Below are 12,135 nucleotides of genomic sequence, written 5' to 3' on the forward strand. Positions count from 1 at the left end.
CCTGCGCTTACCAGCCCCGGGTGCTCTTCCCCTGTCTCCAACGCCCAGGCTCTGCGTGTGAAATGGTCCCACCTCAAGCTGCCCTGGGTGGATATCGACTGGCTCATAGACATCTCCTGCCAGATCACAGAGCTGGACCTTTCCGCCAACTGCCTGTCCTCCCTCCCGTCGGTCATCCCCTGGGGACTCATCAACCTCCGAAAGCTGAACCTCTCGGACAACCACCTGGCCGAACTGCCCGGCGTGCAGTCATCAGACGAGATCATCTGTTCCAGGTGGGCCTCCCGCATCGCAGGTGCTCGGGGTGTGAGTGGTGGGCGTGGGGGTGCCGTGTGCACCCCAGCTGCTGACACTGGCCTCCCCAGCACGGGCTCCCAGACCGTAGCCTGTGGTTTTGAAAACAAATTTTTAGTAGAAATGAGAGAAGAAAACTCTGCCTATTTTAACACAAGCTCCATCTTAGGGACATGGTCCCCGCCCCCCATCCAGGGGAACCCAGAGCAGAGTGGTCTGCGTGGCCCCAAATGTACACTGCCCCCTGGCGGCCTGGCGGACCTGCCTGCCCACCACACCTGGCCCCCTTCTCCGTCCAGCATTCAGGAATCAGAGGAGGGGGCTGGTGGAAGCTGTGAAGCCCAGACCCCCAGCTGTTGTCCCACCTCCCAGGGAAAGTGAGGAGGACCCTGGGGGTGCACATTCACTCAGCAGTGCGCCAGCAGCAGGAAGCAGGTGTGGGTAGCTCTGTCCCCTTTTGGGGGAGCCCTTGGGAAGCTAAGGCTCTAAGAGTAAGACAGAAAGAAGGGGCATCAGTCGCCAGCGGGGGAGGGGGAAAACTGCACACAAAAATCTAAAGGGCGTGTGCCATCCAAGTGGGGGCCCTGAGGGGGTCTGTAATGGGGCCAGACTCGGGTCCAGAAGGTTGAAGGCAGCTTTCAAGACACTAGTTCATGAGGCTATCCCATGTACGAGAAGGGCTTTCTGTCCCTATTGGCCAGCGAGACCAGGGCCCCCCAAAGAGTTGGATTTCCTTTGTCTCCACGGGCCATGGTAACAGTTAATGCAATGAAGAAAAAGTAGGTCGCTACACTTTCAATGCCTGCGCTTTACGCCTTGTTCAAGGAGCCAAATGAAACGTACACCCCTGTGTTTACAGAAATTTGTAACAGGGGTGCTTGGCCTCTTTTTTTCTGAAGCTTTGACGTCCTTCTTCCCCAACAACAGGCTCCTTGAAATCGACATTTCCAACAACAAGTTGTCCCATCTCCCCCCGGGATTCCTGCACCTCTCCAAGCTCCAAAAACTGACCGCTTCAAAAAATTACTTAGAAAAACTGTTCGAAGAAGAAAGTGGTATGTTCCGCCGTCCGTCCCCTGACTTGATTCTGTCATTTTCTTCCTGGCAGGAATTTTTTTTTTTTTAACAATTCATATTTTCTTTTATTTTTCTTCCCCAGCCACTAACTGGATTGGTTTGCGGAAACTACAGGAACTGGATATTTCTGACAATAAGCTGACGGAACTCCCTATGATTTTCCTTCATTCTTTCAAGTCACTGAGTTATCTGAATGTCTCCAGAAACAAGCTGAAGATGTTTCCAGATGCCTGGGCCTGCCCTTTGGTTAGTATCACACCGGAAGTCACGGAGGGCTGGGCGCTGTCTCACCTGCTCCCCTTTGGTGGCCCTGCTGGCCCTGTGTTAGAGACCAGACATGTCACTCAGCAGCCAGCAGCTTAGTGTCCCAGGCAGGTAACTCCCCTGAACGCCAGACCAAGTGGCTCTGGGCTTGGGATTTGCACCATGAGACCCTCAGCCCTTTGCACATTTACGGCTTGTGCGTCCGGCCTAGGATGGCTTCTGCCCAAAGAGGGGGAAGGGAGGGGAGGTCTCAGTTCCTCTCAGCCAACTCTACACTTAGAATAAAGAAGAAATAATCTGCTCCCAGCGCACTGCCACGAAGACGGTGTTTTTGTTTCTCGGGAAGTTTGCTCATGAAAGCAGACGGAACAGCCTAAGCAGCAGCTGTGTTTTCTTGCTGTTGATTTTACACCGGGAAATTCTCCATCACCAGCAGTAACATGTCCAGTTTCAACCGCCGTGTGTGGGAATCCGGCCGCTCTCCAGAGCTCAGGCCTGAACTGTCCCATTATCTCCCGGGACAAAGAGGCGCATGTTCTGGGACGGAGGAAAAGGGTCATGAGCCCCCATTGTCTCCCCTGAGAACCCGTTTCCGTCCGTCTGTCCCTGGGAGCAGGGACGGGGAAATGGGACAGCCACACTCTGCCGCCTCTTCAGTCTCGGAATTGTGGGCTAGAGGTCTTATTTTTAAATTGAATCGGGAGAGTCCTTCTCCCGCACTGATGATCATTCGAAAAGCTCATTCACACCTCCTTCCCTTCCTCCGAAAATGGCCAGAAGTGCTGTCGAGCATCCTACAACACCCTGGAGTGCCTCCCGGACAGAATGGCCATCTTCTGGAAAAACCACCTTAAGGACGTGGATTTCTCAGAAAACGCTCTCAAGGAAGTCCCGCCGGGGCTCTTCCAGCTCGACGTAAGTGGTAGCAGCCGGGGCTCTCGCGGCCAGCTTTCGTGCAAAAATCAGTCCCCATTGCAGGGAAGTCTGCGTACTTCTCCTGAGTGTCTGGGACCAAAAAAAAAAAGTTGAACTGCCCAAACAAATGTGCAAAGATTGATAGGAAATATGCAGAATGAAATCCCCTACTTGAGGAGGGTAGAGTTATGGGTTCTTACCCTCCCCCCAGGACTTTCTTTACTGTTGAAAACTGTGAGCACAGCCCAGCAGCCCCTCTGTCTGACCGTCTCAGGCTCTCTCCCTTCTCGGGCAACGTGAAGGTTTGCTGGTGTAGGAAGCCCAAGACCAGGGGAACACTGTCTTTCGGGACCTCCTTGTCCCTGCCGCCCTCCCCAGAGGTGGCCGTCCTGGAAGCTTCTGTGGACGTGAGTTCAGGAATTACTTTCCCAGAGGCCTATGCGTCCCCGAGCCCCTCCCCACCAATGTGGGGCCCCTTTCTCGATTTTTTTTTTTTTTATCCTCACCAGAGGACATGTTCACTGATCCTGGGGAGAGAGAAGAGGGGGCAGGAGGGACAGAGAGAGGAAAAGAGGGGTATAGTTTATCGAGTCTGAGGACACGCGTGAGCCCGCATCATGGAATCTCGGCCAAGCTGAACCGGGTGTGATCCTCGGGCTGCACTTCACCGGGAGCTGACCTTTCTCTCCAGTCCCTGTGCCCTGTCGACATTCAGTGGCATCCCCGCCCCTCTCCCTCTCTGTCCCAGGTGCTCACGTCCTTGAGGCTCCAGGGAAACCAGCTGGTGGCCGTGCCCCCTCCAGAGAAGTGGACCTGCCGGCAGCTGAAGACCCTGGATCTCTCCAGAAACCAGTTTGGCAAGTAAGCAAGTCTGTCCCGGGCAGGTTCTGAAATGTGCCTGACACAGTCGAGCGGTCCCTTGGGACCTGTCTCTCTTAGTTTATTAGGGCAGCCACCATGAAGTGTCACAGGCTGGGGGGCATTTATTTGTCACAGTTCTGGAGGCTGGAAGTCCAAGGTCAAGGCATCAGCAGGGTTGATCGCCTCTGAGGCCACTCTCCTTGGCTCGCAGGTGGCTGTCTTCTCTGTGTCCCCACATGGTCTTCCCTCTGTGCGCATGTGCTAATGTCCTCCTCCTGTAAGGACACTGGCTCTATTGGATTAACGTCCATCACACGGCCTCGAGTTAACCTCATGACCTCTGTTAAGACCTCATCTCCAAATAAGGCCACATTCAAATAAGACAATGATGCCTCAGTCCCCTTCAAAGTAAGCACCTTGGGACCTCAGACAGTTCTCCCAACCGCCATCAGCTGCCCCGTCGTATTTTCCTGAATCTCATCGACAGTCTGAAATCTCTTCCCTTTCAAAGGTGATTTTAGTTTTGGGAAAAGCCAGACGTTGCAAGGCACCAAATCTGGGCTGTAGGGGGGCTGAGTCGCCTGGGTGATGTGATGTTTTGCCAAAAGAACTCGGCACAGAACGTGACACCTGAGCGAGCATGTTGTGATGAAGCTGCCAAACACCCAGTTGCCCATCACTGCGGCCTTCTGACTCATGGAAATAGTTTCCATGGAGAAATGTTCAAGCGTAACACCAAATCCGATGCAGATGCATTGCTGTACTCGCTCAGTCGTTTTGAATGTGACGGCCACACAGTGCACAGGCTCACTCAATGGCGTCTGCCACCCCCACTGACTAGCACGGTGATGGCTCACTGTTCACGCATGTGCACTCCAGTCCACTCGCCTCAGATGCCAGGTTACATCACCGTCAAGCAAACCGTCCTCCTCATAACAGCAAGGGCTGGACTTCTTCCAGACAGGCCTCCTACACATTGAATAAAAAGAACCCCCCTCCCCAAGATTGAATAAAAAGGTGGCAATCTAGGGATGAGCCCAGGTGGCCCTCGGGGCGCTGGGGACCACCCTCCAGGTTCAGCTACTGAAGGTCACCCTCTGCGGCATCTCGGCAGAGCTTGCTGCCGCCCCCCCCCCCCAAAAAAAGCACTTGCCTGGGGAGCAGCCTAAAAAGTCACATCCACAGGAAGGGCATCCCCGCCAGGCACCGAAGTGCTCACACCTGCCTGAGGTGGAAAAGTGCGGGAATGGAAACCCCAGTCCCGCCTCCGTTGCCTAGGTCACTCCTCTGGCTGTTTCTTCCCTAAAGACTCCGGAGCACAACTGGTGCAATGGGCTGCCGACGCTCACACGTCAGCGGCAGGGGGCCCAACACTGCGCAGATGGAATTTTCTTCCTTCTCCTTGCATGCTTCGGCGTGATACAGTCACAGCCAGAAGAGTAAGGTCTTTGTCCTGCTTTCCTCAAATGTTGACGGTTTTTTTCCTCCCAACAGAAATGAAGACGGACTTAAAACAAAGCGTATTTCCTTTTTCACCACCAGAGGGCGCCAGCGCTCAGGGACCGAGACAGGTGTGTGCGTAGGTGCTGGGAGGTGAGAATGCTGGGCCGGTGGTCCCTTGCTGTCCTTCTATGGGGTTTTTCCCGCAATGCCCTGTAGGAATGCCAGAGAGGTTCATGTTTGACTGGAAAACCTGCAAGACACATGTGACTTGCATATGCTGAAACTCCCTTCCCCCCTTTGCAACCCGACGACTGTAGTACCCACTGTGTGTGCATGGCCTGCTGCCTGTGGGCACTGCCCCGGATGCCTTACACCTGTTGGTCTTTCTTTAACTGGCACAACATGAGGCACTGGCCATGGTTTCCCACTTTACAGATGAGGAAGCTGAGGCTCCCCCTGTGTTTTGATCCATCTGGGTTTCCCTGGCCAAGTACCAGAGACTGGGGGGCTTGAACAACAGAAACACATTTCCTCACAGCTCTGGAGGCTGGAAGTCTGAGATCAGGGTGCCAGCGTGGTTTGTTCGGGGTCAGAACTCTCCTCCTGGCTTGCAGATGGCTGCCTTCTTGCTGTGTCTTCACATGGCAGAGAGAGAGAGAGAAAGATCAAAACTATCTGTGTCTCCTTTGATAAGGGCACTAAACGCATCATGGCCTCCTCTAACCTCCTCACCTCCCAGAGGCCCCCCTTTTAATACCACCACACTGGGGAGACACAACTCAGTCTGTGGCATGAGGGTGGACTGATGGGGCCACGGTGCCACTTGACGGCACAGCCAGGTTTTCTCCCACCCCTGGGCGGGGGGCAGGGTTTGCAGGCAGCACTATGATATTCTTATAGCCACACAATGGGATCTTGTGGGGAGGCCACCTGGGAACTCGGCCACCTTCGGTCCTGCAGGCTGTCCCGGTGAGGCTGAGAGTCCGGCGGGACTTGGGGGGTCTTCCCCCAAACTCACCAGAAACAGAACCTTCCTTAGGCTGTTTGTACTGGTCACGCCGCAAGGCCAGCTCAGCGGACAATATTCCTCGGAAAACAGGTTCTTCGTCTTCATTATCTTCTGTGAGTCTCGGACGAGTGTGTTTACATGATTGAAAGCGTAACTAACACAGCATCAGGGAAACAGACGGGACTCCAAAACACAGACCCAACTCAATGTAGGAATTTAATACATGACAAAAATGGTATTTCGTATTCCTGGAAAAAGACTGTTTTATTGGCTAATAAATCGTGTTGGTATCACCACTGTGCAGGTAGAAAGGGCAAGTCACAACCCTCGATTTCTGACCCTGTGTCAATTACAAAAGTTCTGCGTGGGTTTCAGATATACAAATACAAGAAAAGAAGAAAATAATAACATTTGAAAGCTTGTGAAGCTAGGTGGGAAATCCAGAAATCATTTTCTTTAAAAGGCCCAAATCTTGAGGTTTGTAAAAATAGATGCCGAAGAAATATTTGCAACACAAATTGAACATAAATTGGCTAACATTTCTTTTTTTTTTTTTACTTTTTAAAAATATTTTTATTTTTATTTTTATTTTTATTTTTTATTTTTATTTATTTTTTTTAATTTATTTTTTAAAATTGATTATGCTGTTACAGTTGTTCTATTCCCCCCTTCATTCCCCTCCACCCTGCCCCCCCCATCCCCACCATTCCCCCCCTTTAGTTTATGTCCATGTGTCTCAAGTCCTTTAGGTTCTATATTTCCCATGCTATTCTTGCCCCCCCATCTATTTTCTATCTACTGTCTATGCTACTTATTTTCTGTACCTTCTCCCCCCATCTCCTCCTCCCACTCCCCTGTTGCTAACCCTCCTTGAGATCTTCATTTCTATGTTTCCACTCCTGATCTAGCTGTTCTTTTAGTTTGCTTTCGTTTTAGGTATGGCTGTTAATAACTGTGAGCTTGTTGTTCTTTCACTGTTCATGTTTCTTTAACTTCTTTTTCTTATATAAGTCCCTTTAACATTTCATATAATAAGGGCTTGGTGATGATGAACTCCTTGAATTTGATCTTATCTGAGAAGCACCTTATCTGTCCTTCCATTCTAAATGAAAGTTTTGCTGGGTAGAGCAATCTTGGTTGTAGGTCTTTAGATTTCATGACTTGGAATATTTCTTTCCAGCCCCTTCTTGCCTGTAAGGTCTCTTTTGAGAAATCTGCTGACAGTCTGATGACACTCCTTTGTAGGTGATTGTCCCCTTAGCTCTTGCTGCTTCTAGGATTCTCTCCTTCATTTTAATTTTGGCTAATGTAATTATGATGTGCCTTGGTGTGTTCCTTCTTGAGACCAACTTTTTTGGTACTCTCTGAGCTTCTTGGATTTCTTGGAAGTCTATTTTCTTTGCCAGATTGGGGAAATTTTCTTTTATTATTTGTTCAAATAATTTTTCCACTGGTGGTTGTGTCTTTCCCCCTTCTGGTACCCCTATAATTCGGATATTGGAGCGTTTAAAGATGTCCTGGAGGTTCCTAAGACTCTCCTCATTTCTTTGAATTCTTGCTCCTTGACTCTTTTCTGTTTGGCCATTATTTGCTTTCTTCTGGTCCACTCCATTGATTTGAGTCCCAGTTTCCTTTTCATCTCTATGGGTTTCCTGTGGAATTCCATTCATTTCCCTTAGTTTAGCCTTCATATGTTTCTCTAATTTGTGGCTATAATCAACCAGTTCTGTGAGGATCCTGATGACCAGTGTTTTAAACTGTGCGTCTGAGAGTTTTGCTATTTCTACGTCGCTTAGATTTATCTCTGGGGCTTTGAGGTCTTCCTGCGACATTTTTGGTCTGTTCTGGCCCTTTAAATGTGAGAAGCGGCGCCTTGGACTCCCAGGTCGCTGGGTTGTGACGCTGTATGTGGGGGCGTGGTCAGAGCGGGGAAATGGCGGCGCCCTCTAGTGCCGCAAGCCACGGGGACCGCTGGGCCCCGGTCCAACCGCCCACTCCCTCGCCTGTCCGCTCGCCCGCAGATAGGCAACCGCAGTCAACACGCAGCACCGCCTCCCCACTGTCTCCTCAGCAGTCGCTCACCCGGTGGGTTGTTCGGTCGCTTGCTAGGTCCAATCCTGGGTTTGGAACCCGTGCGTCTGGATTCGCGCGTCTGGATTCCGCGCCTGGGTCCGTCCGACCGGAGTCCTCCTGTGCAATCCCTTACGAGACGCCGGTTTCGCCCCTTACCGGTCGGGCTGAAGAATTTGTTGTTAACGGACTTCCGAAAAGTTCAATTCTCCGTGTTCTGGTTGTGTTTTCTGATGCTAATATTTAGTTGTCCCTAAACTTGGTTGTGTGAGAAGGCACGGCACATCCACCTATGCCTCCATCTTGGCGGAAGTCCTCTTGGCTAACATTTCTAATATACAAAGACTGCTTACAAATTCACTTTAAATTAAAAAAAGGCAACCCGACAGGCAAAAAAACGGGCAGTGGGTGTAAACAGTTTGCAGAGCAGGACGTGCAGACGGCGTGGAGACGTGTGAAGACCCCGAACCGCACTAGTCGGAAACACAATGAGGAACCTCGTAACCGCCCCTCTTCCAAACGAAGGGCCTTGGGACTCTGGAAATCGAGTCCAGACGTCAGGATTTCACTTGGGAGGAAAGAGAAACGAACGCTTTCGTCTCATTAAAGCCAACGTGACAGACGCTGCCGGTACGGACCTCAGTCCCATTTCCACTGCTGTGTAAAGAGCCCCTCACGTTCCGGCTGATGGGACGGGTGTCTCCAGCTTTTACAAACGCAGGCCAAGCAGAGGGGCACCTACCGACGTTCTGGAAAATGACGACTGGGGGGCCGAGAGGGGGGCGAGGTGAGGAGGCCACACCTGTGGAAAGTACCCCTGGCAGGAGTGGATGGTAGAGGTGGCCCACGACAAAGACCCCTTGATTTTTTTTAACTTTTGTCTGGAACATCGAGGCCCACACCTGGGTGAAAAGGAGGGGGCCCTTTTTGAAGGCTTTTCCTCGGAGCGGTTATTCTCTCGGGGCTGTGGAGCCTTGGGTGAGGAATTCTCCATAAGAGATAACTTGTTTGCAGATGGACAGTAAAATTCCAAGGGAATTTATGTACGTCCAAGTAGTCATATTTGCGCAGCGGCCTCATCCAAAAATAATTTGGACCGCCGTTTTTACGGTAACATTCAGACCAGCCGAGTCATAAATAACTTATGAATAAATAATTGCAGTTCATAAATACCTCAAGCTGTGCTGTCTCTGTCTGCTTTCCATAGTTTGCACACCGGGCCGGGAGGCTGAGGACAGGCACAGCCCCCGTCCGCAGCCAAAGTCCCTTCTTCCCTCCGCCCATTACTTGAAGAGGCTTCATAAACACCAAGACGAAGCTCAAAAATTGGAAGGCATCTAGGCCAAGTGCTCAGAAGCCTTCTCTGGGAAGAAAAGAGGCCTTTCTTATTATTGATGGTTTTTCCGTGTGAAGGAGGGCTGGCCAAAGCTGGTGATTCTTTTTCGTTGGGGAAAAAGCAAAACAAAACAAAAAAAGCAACCCTTCTGAGCATTTTCTTCTGGAACAGGGTCAAGGACAGAGCCACCTGTCAAAGCCGGCTGCACATTTTACTCTGTAGGGGCTGCTGCGTTGAGCCCCATTCGACACTGCCGCTCACGAGGCAGATTTCGGGGCGCACCTTTCGGGACCCCGGGATGGCCCCTCCTAGAGCATTTTCTCCAGCTGGTTACCCTGTGGCCATGGACTCTGCAGCTTCATGTGCAGAAAAAAGGGGGAGCAAGGTGTCATGGTCAAAGGCAGCGGAGCACCGTTTCAGCCCAAGAGAAAGATTCTGGCTTCCCTTTCTCGCTGTCTGGCAGAGAACCAGGGGAGAAGGCTTCCAGCAGTTGCTTTGTCTCTGATTGTCCCAGTGGACAGGGACCCTCAGGGCGGGGGCGGGGGGCAGGCTGTCCTGCCCCCCTCTCCCCGCCTTCGGAGCGGGGACGAGGCGCCTCAGAGAACCGTTGGAACCAGAGCTCCGCTTCCCATCGGTGTGTGTTTCCAGGCTCCCGCCACGTTCCTTCTCGACCCACACACTCCGGTGCCCGTGAAAGCGGCAGACCTGACGTGCTGTTCGTGGCGATGTCATCATTAGCCTCGTGAATGAAGCTGCTTAGATGCTAGAGAGTTGGCTCGTTTTGCAGGGAACGCCATCTGAGGGCGCATGCAGAGCAAGCCCCAAGGGTTATGTTTTAGTTCACGGGCTTTCTTTCACTGAAGAAGCGATCCGTGGGCATGGCGGACAAAGTTTCTGACCAGGACCCCAGGGCGTGGGAGGAATACGCGGCCTCCTGATCATTTTCTTCCCAGAGACAACTGCAGAATTTCCCGTGTCTCTGGTAACAACTGTGATTGTGTCCGACATGCATGTGCAACATATAGACACACGTGTGCATTTCTGGGGGGGTGCGGACACCATGCAGAATACACACATGCATTGTGCTATGGGCACGTGTGTGCATCTGTCGCACAAACATGCATGTGGGGGTTTGCTTGCATGTCTGCACATGTTTTGTGCTTCAGCCACGAAGCCTTCAGATACCTCGTTCCACACCCTGTTTTTTCAGCCCGAGGGGAGCTCTTGAGCATCACGTCCTAGCCCCTACATGCAGACCTGCCCGTGCTTCGTGATAGCTGTGTATGACCCCATGACCCCCGGGGTGGGCGGCTAGACAGCGTGCCTCTGAGCGTCCCTCTGAGAGTCCCTGTCCTCACAGCTAAGTCCCCACTTCCGCCCCCTGGTCGGGGATGTCTGCCGGATGGTGTGCCGGCGTTAGAACCGCTAGATCCACAGATCCATGAGGCGTGCGTCCCACTCTGAGGCAGCACCCCTTCCTCCGGCCCCTGGGCCTCCACGCGTGGCCGTGCGTGACGCACCGCCCGTGGACAGCCCGCTCTGCTGTCTCCTTGCAGCCTGCGTGCTGGAGTTCCCCGCCTTCCTCAGCGAGTCTTTGGAGGTCCTTTGCCTGAACGACAATCATCTGGACTCAGTCCCTCCCTCCGTCTGCCTGCTGAAGAGCTTATCGGAACTCTACCTGGGAAAGTAAGTACCCGGCCCCTGGGAGGCGGCACGGCCTTCCCTGGACCATCCGAGGACCCAGCCGGGGGGAGGGCAGCCTTCTGTGTACGCAGAAGCCCGTGGGGTTTTCAGAGCCGGGGGGAGGGGCAGGCAGGGGACAGAGAGACGAGGAGGCCGCCCCTGCTGCTCTGCTCGGTCACGGCGAGGACTCTGACCACTGACCCTTCGATTGCTGAGCAGCTACGGGGATTCGGGCGGCGTGAAAACCGTCATGAAAATACACAGCAATTCTGGGCACACTGCCTTTTTGAGAAGAGGCAGTGATAACCCTTTTTTTCCCAGTCCTCACCCGAGGAGATGGCTGTTGACTGTTAGAGAAGAGAAAGAAACCTCAATGTGAGAGAGAAACATCGATCAATGGCTTTCCGTAGGCACCCCAATCGGGAATCGAACCCACCACCTTCTGGTGTGTGGGACGGTGCTCCAACCAACTGAGCCCCAGGCCAGGGCGATAGTGTTGGTCCCTAAGATGCTGTAACTCAGAGACCAGATGAGGAGGTTGGGGGAGGGGACCCAGCACGAAGCCGAGGGGATTTGCAAAAGGCAGAACTGCCATTTGTACTCCCGCCTGTAGGGGAGGAAGGCTTTGAAGTTAGTCTTTAAAAGGAGCAGTTGAAATCGGAGCCCAAGAAACCGGGTTTAAGGTGCAGGCTCCCAGCGGCCCCTCGGGCCTCAGAGGCTGACCGGCTGCTGCGTATGTGTGTGTGTGTGTGTGTGTGTGTGTGTGTGTGTGTGTCCCGCTGTGTCCTCAGCAACCCTGGCCTTCGAGAGCTCCCCGAGGAGCTGGGGCAGCTGGGCAACCTCTGGCAACTGGACATCGAAGACCTGAACATCAGCAACGTGCCTGTGGAGATCAGAAAAGAAGGTAGAGCTCCCTCAGCAACACCCCCTTGGAAAGACAGCTCCATTCCAGCCATCCCTGGGGTGGAGACAGCTGGGTAAACCCGCCCCCCCCAGCCCCGCCCCAGCTTCCGTGCTTACGACCATGCTGTGAGATGCTTTCTGGGTGCCCCAGAAAGCCTGAGTCTCTGAGGACCGTTGTATTGCAATTGACCATGTAGTAACCCTTAGGCACCCAGGATGTTGTCTTACGTCTTTGACCTTAGACTTCACTTCCGGGGTGATGGGTATCCCGTCTGCCCTC

The 12,135-nt window shown here is 52.7% G+C and overlaps 1 protein-coding gene across 3 annotated transcripts in view; it reads left to right on the forward strand.

Moving 5' to 3' along the window:
* Positions 1–12,135, forward strand: part of LRRK1 (leucine rich repeat kinase 1) — a 111,012-nt gene that overhangs the window by 69,156 nt on the left and 29,721 nt on the right. For all 3 annotated transcript variants that reach the window (XM_037145915.2, XM_037145916.2, XM_037145917.2), the window contains 8 exons: positions 49–275; positions 1,222–1,349; positions 1,454–1,617; positions 2,413–2,550; positions 3,299–3,411; positions 4,906–4,982; positions 10,826–10,955; positions 11,744–11,856. In XM_037145915.2, the coding sequence (XP_037001810.2) occupies positions 49–275; positions 1,222–1,349; positions 1,454–1,617; positions 2,413–2,550; positions 3,299–3,411; positions 4,906–4,982; positions 10,826–10,955; positions 11,744–11,856 (1,090 nt within the window). The remainder of the gene's footprint in view (positions 1–48; positions 276–1,221; positions 1,350–1,453; positions 1,618–2,412; positions 2,551–3,298; positions 3,412–4,905; positions 4,983–10,825; positions 10,956–11,743; positions 11,857–12,135) is intronic.

Source organism: Artibeus jamaicensis, unplaced genomic scaffold (genome assembly GCF_021234435.1).
Source record: "Artibeus jamaicensis isolate MK-2021 breed Jamaican fruit bat unplaced genomic scaffold, CSHL_Jam_final scaffold_612, whole genome shotgun sequence".
Classification (NCBI taxonomy): domain Eukaryota; kingdom Metazoa; phylum Chordata; class Mammalia; order Chiroptera; family Phyllostomidae; genus Artibeus; species Artibeus jamaicensis.